General features: G+C 40.5%; 1 protein-coding gene across 1 annotated transcript; it reads left to right on the forward strand.

Moving 5' to 3' along the window:
- The first annotated feature begins 9,718 nt into the window (after window positions 1–9,718).
- LOC142993080 (ras-related and estrogen-regulated growth inhibitor) lies at window positions 9,719–12,432 on the forward strand. Its single transcript, XM_076143710.1, has 7 exons — window positions 9,719–9,770; window positions 10,245–10,301; window positions 10,390–10,463; window positions 11,089–11,227; window positions 11,748–11,841; window positions 12,050–12,121; window positions 12,324–12,432. Exons 1-7 carry the CDS (start codon window positions 9,719–9,721, stop codon window positions 12,430–12,432), a joined length of 597 nt encoding a protein of 198 aa, XP_075999825.1.
- The last annotated feature ends 2,554 nt before the right edge of the window (window positions 12,433–14,986 follow it).

Here is a 14,986-nt window from a genome sequence, read left to right on the forward strand (position 1 = left end):
GGTGAAAGTGAGTCTTCCTGTTTGAGTCTTGCATGGGTTAGTGCACACGGTGTTTACCACACACCAAATGGAAGAAAAGGTCTGTAATTGATTAACCTTTCACCCATTCAGACACAAAGGTTCATAATATTTTGTCCCAGCTATTCATGTAAATACTGATAGCGTGGTCAAAATAATAGCAAAATTCCTCAATACTAGAAGTGTGTTAAGTGGCACTCATACCTCCTTCAAGGCTGAATAAAACCAGACCAAAGTTGACTTGACCCCTGATCATCAATCTGATTAGCTTTTCTAAGTAATAATGGACCTGATGATTGGTCAGGCAGGTTAATTACTAATTAACTCAAAGGCTGTGCAGTAGAACATTCCGTTTCCTGTTGGTTTTGCAGGCAAATGAATGAGTTTGGTCTGTGCCACCACACCACCAAGACATAACATCACAGGAAACATTTGAACAATATCTCTGAAGTCCTGTAGTCTGAGTTTGGCTTTAGCCTTAGATTAAGTTTTTCACATCTAGTTTCTTTGCTCCACTCTAGAGTTCATTCTTTTGTCACCCTGTATTTGTTTTATTTGGTCTAATCTGTTTTACATTACATCATAGAGAAGACACCCCAAAGTGATGCATGAATGGACGCAGGTGTGAGTGTTTCCTCAAGCTCACTGGGTTGCAATGTTATTGATCATTTAAAGGCATTACATCAAGATTGTTGTGCCATTATTTGGTGGTTCTCTATGATCCTTCGTCATTCATCTTCTGACTGAACATTTGAAATGGTTCAATATCTGTGCCAGTGGTTCATCAAATCTAAGGTGGAAGAGAGTAACTTGTTACTTTCAAGACGATAATTTAATCAAAGTTCTGAACGACCACGTTATCTCCTGGCTGTTGTTTGTCACTGTTTTTTGAATTGAATTGTTTGGTACTTGAGTGAATGTATTTGCTTACTGATAATATTTGAACAATCCTCAACTTTTATTGGGTTAATTGACTGATACCTGCTGATACTAACTGATACCCAATCTACCTGACACACACAGGAAAGAACAGGCCCAAAGAAAATGAAGTAAGGGTGAAAAAAAAATAGTTTGTAATTCGAGAAGATTATTTTTGTCACAGTTGCATTTATTTCCTGCTGACAGTGAAATGGAAAAGGATTGCAGAGTAACGAGTCCAGCGCTACTGCTTTACAATCTGTACATACAGGAAAGCTGCAGCTCTGTGCCTCTCTCTGTGTGTCCGGAAGATTCCACTCGGGGATAAAGAAAGTGCTTACAGGAGAAAAAAAAGCTCAGTTTGACCTTCTTATACGGATCACACGACATTCCCGAGGACGGCAGCTGTGGATCATGGCAGTGTGATGGAGATGAAGTGTCGTGAATATTGTTTTCACAGGACATTAGTCACAGCATACAGGCAGAGCAGAGGAGAGATTTTAAAGGAACATTCCGACCTTTTAGAACACTGGTGCCTTATCTTTATGTTTATTTTCTTCCTTGTGAGCCATCAAAAATGAGGCAACGTCTGCTAGTGATGATGGCCATCATCACAGGTTATTTTCAAACAAAATGCGGTTTTCCCTCTTCCATTCATTATTTGGTCATATAAAGCCTGAATTGTACTAAGATTACTTTGTAATATTCTTGAAAGAAAAACTGCTGGTTGCTGACGTCAACCACATTTGGATTGGATCGTATTGGGTCCTTTTCTGATTAGATTCCTGTTTTAAAGATGATTTTAGTTTGGAATCAGGAAGTTGTTCTATGGCTCTACATCCTGTGGCTCAGATTCAACCCCCTCCCCTCGTGGAAAGACTGTGGACTCAGGACCAACCTGGACTTTACCTCTAAAACAGAAGCTAATGGTTTCAAAATCTCTCTTCATAACTAGTATTGTGTGACTGTTTCCGTATGGTTCAAAGAGGCCGAGTCTATTTCTGCAGATCAGGTTATCTAGTTTGCTCAAATATTAACCATCACATGAATTATTAGAGGGAAGGAGTGCTAAACTTTGTACTGGGGTTAGTGGCGGCTAAATATGAGTGAGATGCAGATTAATTTGTAACCAGCACAAAATGTTGCAACAGGAGGGAGGCTCTGACAGGTTTGAAGCAGCAAGGCATGATGGGAAAACAATAAAAGTTTAATGGAGTGAGGTGTGACGCACACAATGGACATTTATACCTTAGGTTTTACCAGGCTAGAAATTATACATGTTCTACCACTTTGTTTCTTTCTTCCGATGTTAACCTCTGACAGGGTAAGAGGTCAGGTTAGCGTTATTAGTAAGCATGCTAGTGCTTTGAAAACATTAGGCCACTGCTAGCTTGCTAACATGCCTGTTTTGTGTATCATTTAATCCCTTAACACTTCCTGTTATTGAGGAAACTTAACTGATGGTGCCAAATGATTCTGTACTCTAATATCGGACCATGCACCATTAGTATTGACTTTCTTTCATTTAACAAAAACAATTCTACTTCAAACTCATTGCTGTGGGAGTCGCTGAAAGCCGTCCTTGGAGGTCAAATTATTTACTGCTCCTCTTACTCCAGTAAAAAATACAACACCAAGGTTGAAAAACTCTCAGCTGCCATCACTTCCCTGACATCTGATTCCTTCCCCAGAACTTTTTAAGAAAGGCCTTAACCTTCAGACCGAATTTGATCTTATCTCCACCAAGACCTGAACACCAAACAGTTTCTTTATTGCAGGCAGGCCAGGACGGGGTTGTGTGACTGTTGGGGTGGGTCGGGTCTTTGGGTGGGATATCTTCTCTTTTTGTTTTTCTCCACCACAGCCTATTATGCGACCTGTAGCTGCCTACACTCCTGTTTGACATGAAAGTGAGACTGTGCTAGGTAACACAGCCATATCAATTCATGTGACATACATACATACATTTGACTGGGAATAGAAAATAGAAAAAACTATAGAAATGGTCAGAAACTCATGCAACTAAAATGAGACTATAAGGGAAAATATCACTAATTAGCTAATTATACTTAAGTAAAAACTTTTTTTGTGCAGAACATTATGGAGTTTAGATTCCATTGTAGTCTTGTAGCTGAATTTTTCCCTATAGCTTCCAACAGTCAGTTACCAGACAGGTTCCTTTAACAAATGTCTACACATTAACCCATGGCATCAAGAGAGGACATTTAAACTTTCCATAATGACGCTCTGTCAATTATTGATCTCTTGGGCATTATAGTGGCTTTGGGTTGAGACCAACAAAAGAACTTCAGATGTTGAAACAGCAAAGTTAAAGGGAGCACCAAGTCAATGGAAGGCTTCACTACTTCATATGCATGAGATGCTGTTCTGTTGCTGTGCCCACCTGTCCCCTTTACCTCCATCTGAACTCGCCTACCAGGCAGAGGTAAAATACACACTGTTTCTCTTTGACACAATACTGACCTTTTTGTCATACATGTCAGGACAGACCAAATGCTGTTAGCACACACACCTTCATCAGCCTTACGTTAAAGGTTGAGTCACAACTTTGAATTCCAATCATTAGACGACCGCTCTACATTCCTGAGCCTTTACTCCCCAACAAACATTTGTTTCTATATGAATGAAAAAACATGCAAGTACTGATTTGGATGAATGATGATTGTTTTGTCTCCAGTTCTGCTTATTTTCCTACTTTCAGATCAGTCAACCTCTACTGTGTCTTTGAGTTGAATCAAGGCTGATGATATTTTTGAGTTTTTACAAACAACTATATTTATCGTTGTTGTCCTTACACATAGACGACTTAAGTGACCGTTTGGTTTGCTTATGACGTGAGTGTCAGGGGAGAGTTACTGTATCTGTAGCTAAGATCTTTATACTCAGGCCCAAAGCATTGGTTCCCAAAATTTATCAAAAAAAAAAAAAATATCAAAAGTGACCAATATAACTGCAGACAAAATAAAAAATGTCACAAATTGCAACTAGTAGTACATTGTTTTCCTCTCACATGTAGTGGAGAGGGTACAGAATTCTGCCAAAGTGGAAGGTCTTTGCAGAAGACATAAGGTGTGTCTCTGTGACCTTGCTGGCGATCAGCAGGCTTCCTACAGGTCACTTCCTGTGCCCACAGGCCTTCCTTGGTATGATATGCAACAGCAGTGTGACCTCATATTAGCATGTGTTGAAAGGTATAACAGAGTATTTGGCTAAACATAAGAGACAAAGGACACACTGTGGATGGAGCTGAAGCCATGATGCCCTTGAAGTAGAAGGTGAAAGTAGAACAGCACACCTACTGCTGGCCTGCAGTAGTATAAAACATACAACCATTAACAGAGACGATAAGAGATGGCTATGTTGTAAATCAGAGAGCAGTAACACTGAAATACGATCCGTCACAGACACGGAATATTACGAAAGAACGCAGGTGAGGTACTACTACCAAACGAACATGCATGTGCGTGTTATCTGAGATGTGGTAGGTAGGTAGAAACACCAGGAGCATTGTGAACGTCATCATCCGCTGTTGTGACGATAACACACTGATCTTCACGGATCATAAGTCAGCTGCGCAAAGTGTCAACAAAGTGTGTTTTTACAGGAGGGTGGTCTGCCCTTCACCCGCACTCAACCATTGGAAGTACTTACCTTGTCTATTTATGTTTTCTGAATGAACTATATTTTGAAGGATTATATTGTGCTATTTACTTGTTTTCGTATTTATTTAGGTAGTTCATATTAGATAGCTGCAAATAGTAATTTATTTGCAGATTCTGAGTTAAAATACTTTTTTTTATATAACATTTTCTTCTATTTTATTCATTTAAACAAAAAAGAACTAAAAATACAAGTATTTGCAAAATGTGTTAAACATAAAACTAGAAACCTCTTTCATTCCTTCCCTTCACAGATGTGTGGACAGAAAACTGAGCAGTCTAAATGTAGCCTAAAGAAAATGAGACATTAGTTTGTCTTTTATCATGCTAGTTAGACAAGCTAGCTAAATAAGTGTCACATTTTTTTATGAAAAGCTTCTCAAAATGTCATGTTTTAAATAAGACAAAACTAAAATGTACAAATTATTACAAAAAACACAAGTAACCACCATTTAAATGATATGACTGGGGTTGAACAATACATTGTGATTTTACAAATGTATTTTAAAAAAATGAAAGAATTTGAATCTCTGTTTGATAATCTGCTAAAGTACAGTAACTAACCCCCTTCCTCCACGGCACAACTCAATGGACAGTCTGGGTGATTGTGTTTAATTCAAGGCAACCCGGAAGTCCCCCTAATCATCTATATCTGTTTAGCAATGGCTTATATTTTAGACCCAACATCAAACTATTTGATCACCTGAACTTTCAACTATACAACCATATTTACACAAAATCAAGAAAGAAGCCTGACATTCCGGTGTCAGGTGTTGGCAACCAATCACACCCCTATTGTTGGATCATGGGTGGTAAAAGAGCAAGTGTTCAAACATAACATTTGTTGACATTTTGGTTTGCTTCGATTTTTTTCCAGTGTGGAGCCTAAACAAACCTGCTAACTAACAGACGACTGGGCTGAAAAGGCCCTCAGTCAGCACCACCTCCAATGTGTGTTACTGTCTGTTGCTATAGTGACACTTACATGCAGTAACAGGATGAGGACAGAATATCTGATATCTGATCAGTTTCCCAACAGGTGTGCAGCAGCAACATAGGGACAAACAAATAGAGGGTGTCAGGCTGCAGTTTGGACACAATTTGTGTCCATGAAGTCTCTAGGTTGGTAAACATTAGTAAAATAATGACAGATATAATGAATTTTGTCATTGAGGAACAATGAAATGCATTTTCCAAATATTGTTTTGTTATGTAAGATTATTATTGTTATTGTTATTGTTTTTATTCCTCTTTAATTATTATATTATTAAGTGCCTACTACGTAGAATTTCAGAACTGTTATTGGTTTTCTAGTGTTTCCCAGTCCACTTTTGCTTATTTCCTGTTCATTAACATCGTCATTAATATTGCTCATGTTCCTAAATCTCTGTTCATTATTAAATGAATGGTCAAATAGTCACAAAGAGAGTATTGCATTTCCTTTTTGTTTGCCCTGTACTTAAGAAGCACAACACAAAAGGCAGCCAATAGAACTGCCTTTTCCACAGTGACTCAGTATATTCCACAGTATGTTTACTGTAGACATGTGCACACTGGTCTCTGTGGATTCCATGGCCCATTTGTCCTTAGCTTTAGTGGAATCGAGTGTCTCAGGAAATCACTTGCACTTAATGTAGAAAATCACATTATATACCGATAAAATTGTATTGATTCATTATATTATGAATTTTAGTAATTCTTTCACTGAAATGAGTTGTGCCATGATTTATATAATGTATCACATAACGAGCATTTGCAAGTGTACATGTTTAATATTGTGCATTAGCAGTTATAATGAAAGTTGAGTTAAATAATAAAGATGTTCACAAAGAACTGAAGAAGAAATAGGACTTTAAAAGTGTATATATATTTTTTTTAAATTCAGGATATCTGTTTTTGGAATAAGAACTCTTCATATAGTGTGTAACATTACATAATCATATTGCCTGTGAGTGTGTGTGGACTTGAGCCTGTGCAGCTCCAGTCGAGGATGAAAACTTCACTCATTAACACCAGTATGGTGCACAGAAGTCACCTTGTCCCTGCAGAGCTTTGCAGCTTTTTCTCTCCTTCCTCTTCCTCATTCTCTGCCCAACCCCCTTCTTACTACCAATTCGTCTTTGTAGCTGCATGACTATATCCGCTCCTCTTACACCTGCATATTTGCTGACTGGCTGGATGCATCCCAGGGAGGAGGGTTCTGTTTCCCTGGCTGACAGGCCACACTGACCTCTGGAGGTTTTTCAGAGAAGCAGGGACATCAGTCGTGTTCCAACATCACTGTTTGTACTGCAGTAAAAAGGAGGAGACGCAGTAGTCTCCACCCCCATCTGGATCACCTGAGCTGAGAAACAGGAAGTACAGCAGCCAGTCTTGTCCTTCACATAGGTTCACCTTCACCTTTGGACTGTCTCAGCAATGTACACACTCTATACATGCCAAATGATAGCATCTGACAGGTACAACATAAACTCCAATGACAATCAGTGTCATTGGAGTTTGGAGTTTTTATTTTGAGTTCATGTTACTTGAAATTGTATGAAAGTACAGTATACATGATGTCAGGACTGTGGACTCGAGGTGCGTGACTTCCACTGAACATGGACAAATTCTCTGACTTGACATAATCAGAGAGCACTTGCAACTCGCTAACCTACGCTTTGTTAGTTACCTGTCTTGACTTAGGACTCCTCTGTCTTGACTTGACCTTGACTTGTTACTGACCTGTCCTGACTTGGGACTTGATTTGTTTCTTGCCTGGCTGTCACGACTTGGAATATATCTTTATAGTGACATGACTTTATGAAATTGATTCCACAGTCCTCTTCTCATTTCCAAGTCAGAGGATCACAATGCATAAATATCAAACTCTGACACCTTTATGTGGGGGACAGTTAGCCTGAAGGCACAAAGACACACACAAACACACACTGCTCAGCCTGCATAGCTGTGTTATTAGTAGTAACAATAGATTATAAAGCAGGCAGGTGATACGCAGAGTCAGACTGCAGTGCACACACACGTCACCGCCTGACAGAAATGGAGCAGTGCAGCCAGCCGAGGCTCCATCCTGCTGTGGGGCTCAAACAAGGCGGCCGTCCTCACGTTCGCTCCTTCTCCTCTCACTGTGAAAAACGCTGATTGGGGCATTCTTGTAATTTCTGCTGTGTAGCCAGTGAATGAGGTCACTGTACATTCACACTTGTATCATGGAAAACACGTTCACCCTCACATTATTAACACTGCAACAAAAGTGCAGCTTGTCTGGTTTAACACAGGTTTTGATTAATATTTTTGCAAAACGCTGCTGGAAAGTAGTGACGTTCTGCTAGCAGAGGAGGGACCCAGATCAATTCCCAAGCATGGAAACTCAATTCTGCCACTAACAAAAAGTCCATAATAGAATAAAAAGCCAAAATATGAGATGGAAAGTCAAAGTTATGTAATATGAAGTCAAACTTTGTTCTTTACACAGTCTTGATTATGTCAGTGTGAGTGTGCTTAGCTCAGTAATGATGCTCTGTGGTGCTGTGAAAGGTTCCCCCACCCCCCACCACCTCATTATCTGGCCATATGCTGTGGTGGAAGAAAAAAATGTTTGCTCTGAAGATGGCAACATCTATTGGTCAAATACCTTCTACATGGAGAACTCCACAACACAAAACACATCTCTATAGTGTTGCATAGTTTGTGTGTAAACATATGTATGTAGGGGTCAGAGAATCAGGGGGGATGGAGGGGGGTGTTGCTGAAGTTTTGGTCTCGATGAAACAGATCAAAATGTGACCTCCATTCCTGCTAATGAATGTGTCAGTAGTGGGAAGATTATGTCATGTCTGCCACCTAGTGAGTGTCAAACAGCACTGCATGTTATTCTGGAATCAGACCGATTGGTGTTAATGTGAAAGCAGTGGGAGCTCATTAAGAACACGCTCACACTCACACACACACACACACACACACACACACACACAATTGCAAAAAAATAAAGGGAGAGAGAGAGAGAGACTCATATACTGAGTGTAAATCCCTTTGCAGTGTTAGGTTCAAGTTGGACCAGATACCTGCTTGTAGAACTATGTAAAGTCCTGCACTGGAGGTCTGTCAGTCTGTCTGCCTGCCATCCGTTCAGTCGACCATCCTGAGCCAAAGAACTTCCAACCTCGACACCTTCAGCAACCCTGTCAGAGAGTTTGAGACCTTCAAACTGTGTGTGGCTTACTTTACTGTGTTTGGCTTACTTCCCTCCCAGAGCCTCAAGCTCAAGGTCTCCCAACCCTGGGGTCTTTAAGGACAGGAGAGCGAGAGAGAGAGAGAGAGAGAGAGAGAGAGAGAGAGAGAGAGAGAGAGAGAGAGAGAGAGAGAGAGCGGGAGAGAGAGAGAGAGAGAGAGAGAGAGAGAGAGAGAGAGAGAATGAGCAAACCAAACAGAAGCAGACACACATACACACACACACACACACACACACACACACACAGAATGTGAGAGAGAGAGAAATACACCTCCATCTCTCCGCTCACTGCTTAGTGTCTCATAACTTTACTTCAGCCATATATGGACTTTATAGTTACTACAGTTACTCCTTAAGGGTGAGTACTGATACATGTTATTTATTATTGAAATCTAGATTGGAGTAGTTTCATATATGTTGGATTTATTTTTATCTTTATACTGTTCCATGCACCTTTCTCTAGTTTGTATTATGTGAGGGAGATTCTTATACTTGCACCTGCTTTAGTATTCTTTGTGTTAAGTTGAGTTCAAGTTGATTTCTCATTCTGTGCTTCCTTTTGTCATCTTCTCCAATGTTGCTCTAGGATTTCCATGCAGGGGCAGACAGCAGGACAGACAGGTTGATAGAGAGTAGGGCAGAAAGTAGGACAGCAGAAGAGATATCAGGAAAGACAACCGGACAAGGAGGAGGACAACTAGAAGGGCACAGAGTAGGACAGAAAGTAGCACAGATATCAGGAAAGACAGCAGGACACAGAGGGGGCCAGTAGCAGGGCAGAGAGCAGGACGGGGATAAGAAAAGATAGAAGTGAGATAACAGGATAGAGAGTAGGACAGACAGCGGGAGGGACAGTGGACGCAGCAGGAAAATGGTTCCAGTTAAGCTCCTCATTCTGGGAACACAGAACACTGGGAAAACAGGTACAGACGGACATGAAGAGAAATACACACAGACAGACATACAGACACTCGTTTGTTTGTGGAGACACATGAGACACATGCAGCCTCACTGTCATTTTGCAGCTCTTCCCAACTGGCTTTTCCCGATGGGGAATAATATGTGGGAAACCATGCTATCCTTTCCTGCCCTCATCACACAGATAAAATCTATTTTCTTTCACAAAATTCCGTTTTTAAAAATAATGTTCTGGCTTCCATCAACAAAATAATTCATTTGATGCTCTTTGTCATTTTTATGGATGAAATTCAAACGACTCTTTGTCATTTTGTGGAGAAAACAGCTCTGTCATAAAAACACATCAACTGTAGATCAGTTAGATCAAATGATGGAAAACTAACTGTGTGTGTGTGTGTGTGAAATAGGGAGAGAGAGCAATATGCCAGTGTGTGCTGTGTGTTCGGTCAGTTAATTCTTTGTCTGTTTTGTGTCTGCAGCTCTGTGTGTTCGTTTTATAACAAAGCGATTCATTGGAGAATACGACCATAAAAAGGGTGAAAGGACTACAGGAGACCAATTAAACAATACAGACATTCTAAATCTCTTTGCTATGATAAAGTCAAACCTGTGTGTGTGTGTTAGAGGTGACCTACAGATGCAGCAGGGTGATGGACCAGGAAACTGTTGAGTTGGAGATTTTGGACATTTGTTGTAAGGTAGATTTGTGTTTCTGCTGTATTGTTCTCACGTTACATACACAGTTGCTATGAGTCTGAAATAACAGTCATCAGATATAAAAAATGACTTAATTAAATACAAGGGTAACCATTTTAATTTATGCTGCCTAACATGATAAACTGTTGGTGATATAAACTAGATTTACTGCATATTGCATGGTTCTGTACATTCAATTACAGTGTTTGATGTTTGTTTTGGGTGTAATTCTTTATTCACAGGTAAACAATTTTCATTCATTCATTCATTAAATATTGATTTGCAATTTTGCAGTATTTTGAGTTGATACTGGATAAAGGACCATCGGCATAGAGTCTTCCTCTGAATTGCTCTCCTGAAGCCAGTTTATTATTAGAACATCAAACATTTTCTCTGAGCTTTTTTAACCTTGATAGAGGTATGAGCTCTAATAAATGAGCTTCTTTTTATCAGAGTTCAATGCCAAGAATTGCTAAAAAAAAATCATTTTGTGAGGGAAGACTCTGTGTCATAGATACATAGTCTGCATCTTAGATTTCCTCTCCACTTAGTGAGTCTTCTCTTGGCCAGTCGTCATTTTCCACATCAATGAATCCCTGTCATGTTTGTCCCTATTCCCTCTTCCAGGAGACCCCCCTGGCTTCTCTGGAGTCTTCTATCCGTTGGGCTGATGGCTTCCTGCTGCTTTACTCTATTACACAACGACTCAGCTTCCTGGAGATCCCACGACTAAAGAAACTAATTGACCAAACCAAGCAGAGCCTGGGTAAGGTACTTCACAACCTCCTCAACTACAGCCAAATGACCTTTATCTCCACTACATTCTCTTCTCTTAGCCTACTTCATCACACAAGCCCGAAAACAAGGATTGGTGCTATTTAGCAGAGAGCGTTCCCTTTATAAAGAATCTTTGAAAACAGCTTGTGGGAGACCAACGCAGAACAGAAAGCAACATTTCCTCCACACAGGAACAGTGTGTTCAGTATGTGTGCTGCACTGGATCTCTGTTCAAACTCAGTCTGACTTCTGTCTACTGTCACCTTTGCACACATACACACACACACACACACACACATACACACACACACACACCGTTACACACTTACAGACACACAGACAGAGCTTACATACGTGCCATGTATGGTAAGACATCATATGTTCGACAGTTTGTGTGTTAACAGCACTAACATAAAACGCACAGCTCACCTATATTATCCCATTATTTCACTGTCACATTCTCTCTCCCTCTCTCTCGTTCTCTTTCTCTGTTTATGCGTGTGTGTCAGTTGCTCCTGCAGTGCTGGTAGCCAATAAGGCTGACATGGAAATCGGCCGAGAGGTGACCACTGAGGAGGGACAGACGTTGGCCAAAGAGCTGAGGTGTGTGTGTGTATGTTTATACCAGTTATACTAAAGATATACATGTGAACACTTTTTGTTATTCTTTTACGAATGAGGTAGTGAATAGTTGTTATTATTGTTATGTATTGATTAAAAAGAAATGTATATAAATAGGCTTAGTTCACGTGTGTGTGTGTGTGTGTGTGTGTGTGTGTGTGTGTGTGCGCGTGTGTGTGTGTGTTTATAGGTGTGGTTTCAGGGAGCTGTCAGTGGCAGAGGCAGTGCTGGTTGTGGAAGCAACAGTGTTTCAGCTCATTAGGTTTGCTTCTTCGCTCGCTCACTCGCTTCACTGGTTACAGAGTTCCGGAAGCTTATTGGGCAACAGCAACATAATTGTTCTTAATCTTCGATCGACCTGTTAGATGCAACTTTTGACAAAACACTTCATGGAAATAGCAAATATAATTTTTTCTGTTTCCATCTAGCTAATGTTTTCTATATATTTTCCTTCTGACTGATAGGTTGGTGTTGGATCAAAAGCGCCCCCTACCTGACCGGAGGTCCTACATGCTGTCTGTTCGTCATGCTCTCACCAGGAAACTGATCCGGTCCAAAACCATGCAGTGGTGACCAGAGGAAATTTGCCATTTGGGGCTTTTGTCAACTTTCATTGGACCAGAGTTTCCACATGATGGACTGACGATGGTTTCCTCTGTATTATGGTGTTTCTTTCCCATCCAAGCACAAGTATCATTCATTATGTACGCACAAACAAAATGGAGCAAATGCTGCAATGTTTAAATCATTCAATCGTGTCTGTGGCCCAATTATAGCTTCTGGCTTTCAGGTAATCAAGAGTAATAGCTAATCTTTCTGTCTGTAAGTCAGGCCTGAGCTATAATGTTCATATGTTTGGAGGTTCCAGGTTGCTCAGTGAAACATGGAGACAATCACTTTCACAAGACAAGAGAACATTGCACAGAAAAGTGCAAGAGTCAACATAAAGTAAAACACTTGGATGAACTCAAGCTCAGATTTGTTCTAGCGTGATTTCTTCAGCATTGGGGTGAAACTAACCCTGCTGAAAAACTGAAGAGGCCACAACGCTCCAGTGCCAGGACTTTAGGGACTGTGGTTATACATGCTGTCATTTACAGATCCATGTCATTAAAATAAAACAATGGATCAAAATGTATCCATGAAACAAATATGCTGATTGTGGTGAGGAATCCTAAAGTCATCATAAGACGCAATGATGATGAAGTGTGTGTCTATTTATTGTGGGTTTTTAAACAGTTACAGGGGAAAAGCTGTGCAGTTACAAAATCCTACATCTATACTGTATTGTGTTTCTTTGTCCACTAGAGGACAGTACAGTCATTTTATGTGGGAAAGGCTCATGTTGGACTGATTTCATTAAATTAGCCACTCCCTCCCCAACAATAATGATTATACCCAGGGTCACAATTCATTTCAGTTTGCCAAATGGCAACACACCTAGTAAAATTAAAAGCACAAAGAACAGTAACTCAGCCAATTTAAAACAGATTTTGACCTGACTCCAGCTGACTAGGAGCACTGTAGCTGAAGGCTCTGGAGCCCATGGTGCCGTGTCAGGAGGGGGAACTGAGAGGAGGATCGTGAGGAGCTGGAGGGATTGTACAATTGTCCTAAACAGTCACTAAACTAGCAAGTCCAAGAGCCAGTAAGTAAAAGAACCAAACTCCTATGGGAGGAGTGTGTATGTTATGTAAGACTGCATAAAGAATCAAGATGGCTTTGATTATAATTTAGGTATTTCTCTCTCTCTCTCTCTGGCCCTCTTTCTGTTTCTCTCTCTCCCTCCCTCCCCTGAACTTCTCAACTTCTCGATCACTGAGATAAGCAACAGGATGTTAGCGTTCTTTTTTTTGTCTTTAATGGACAGAGAAAGAAGCGATGCTCTGTTTCAGCCAAACAGAGTCTATCTCTCTCTCACTCACACATGCACACACACACACACTCACATTTCCAGCCACTTGTAAAGTCATTATGGGATCAGTGACTGTGTATGCAATCGTCAGACCCCCCACCTTACTTACACTCACTACCACTTATACCCCCCCCCCCCTCCACACACACACACATACACACACACACACACACACACACACACACGCACTCCTTCTTTATTTGCTAATGCTGAACCCATTCATTGTAGGCAGAATGGAAAGAACAAGCAAATGCCAACTGAGGGGGGGGGGGGGGGGGGGGGACCTGCAGTAATAAATCCGGAACCGTCACAGTGAAGATTGTTCAGTATGTCTTGATTTAACAGGCAAAACCTGAGACTAAAAACAAAAACTGAAATAAAAATAGCATGCATTTGTATCATAACTTCACAATTAAAAGAGGCACTTCAAATTTGGCATGAAAATAAGGTGTTTTGTGCTTTCATGTCAGAGCTCTTTCCACCGGGGGGCGACAGCTTTCATATTTTTCAGGAGTAGCTCCCTCTGGATAAGGACACTACTTATCCCTTTTCCTATCCCCTTCCTCCCTGGTGCTACTGCGCCAGTAGTGGGCAGACTTGGTTATGGGCTTTATCTCAGGGAACCTGGAAGTCCTCTTAATTATCCTTTTTTTTTCTGTTTCTAGCAGTCACTTGTACTTTAGACTTCTACATGACTTGCAGTAGGAAATGGGTGAAGACATTAATCAAACGTTAAAATACATTCAAACTCATGAGTCCATGTAACTCAATTAAACTGTCAAGACTGACACTAGAGGAATAAGAGAAGAGAAAAGCTTCCCTCAATGTGCAAACGTGCCATTGTAATAATATTTCATACTGATTTGTTTCATATTGTTGAGTTTTCCAAAGCCAATCTCCCCCACTTTGTAATATGTGGAAACGATTTGTCTCAAATAAGACCAGGGATGTTCTCTGTGGGTAGATTGATGCAGGGATACTACCTCTGCATGGCCAACAGTTTAATGTTAATCGCCTACTTAAAAAAGAAGTCATTACAAATCAAAGTATGAATGCATATTCCTCGTCATGAATTAGTGCTGCAAAGAATACGATCAAGCCAATTAATCCAAAGATGAGCGATCAAGCGGGTGTGCGGGGGAGGAAGAGGAGGTCATTGTGTTGAGACTACACGCAGCACCGAACCATACACTCAATTAAACCGAAGGAGAG

Source organism: Genypterus blacodes, unplaced genomic scaffold (genome assembly GCF_046128005.1).
Source record: "Genypterus blacodes isolate CSIRO-AG114 ecotype Tasmania unplaced genomic scaffold, CSIRO-AGI_Gbla_v1 ptg000027l_1, whole genome shotgun sequence".
Classification (NCBI taxonomy): Eukaryota; Metazoa; Chordata; class Actinopteri; order Ophidiiformes; family Ophidiidae; genus Genypterus; species Genypterus blacodes.

Excerpts from the sequence above, each read along its gene's own strand:
- LOC142993080 (XM_076143710.1), top strand. The coding sequence starts at position 9,719 with ATGGTTCCAGTTAAGCTCCTCATTCTGGGAACACAGAACACTGGGAAA. Across the intron at positions 10,302-10,389 it reads AGAATACGACCATAAAAAGG|AGGTGACCTACAGATGCAGC; the intron begins GTGAAAGGACTA and ends TGTGTGTGTTAG. Across the intron at positions 10,464-11,088 it reads TTTTGGACATTTGTTGTAAG|GAGACCCCCCTGGCTTCTCT; the intron begins GTAGATTTGTGT and ends TCCCTCTTCCAG.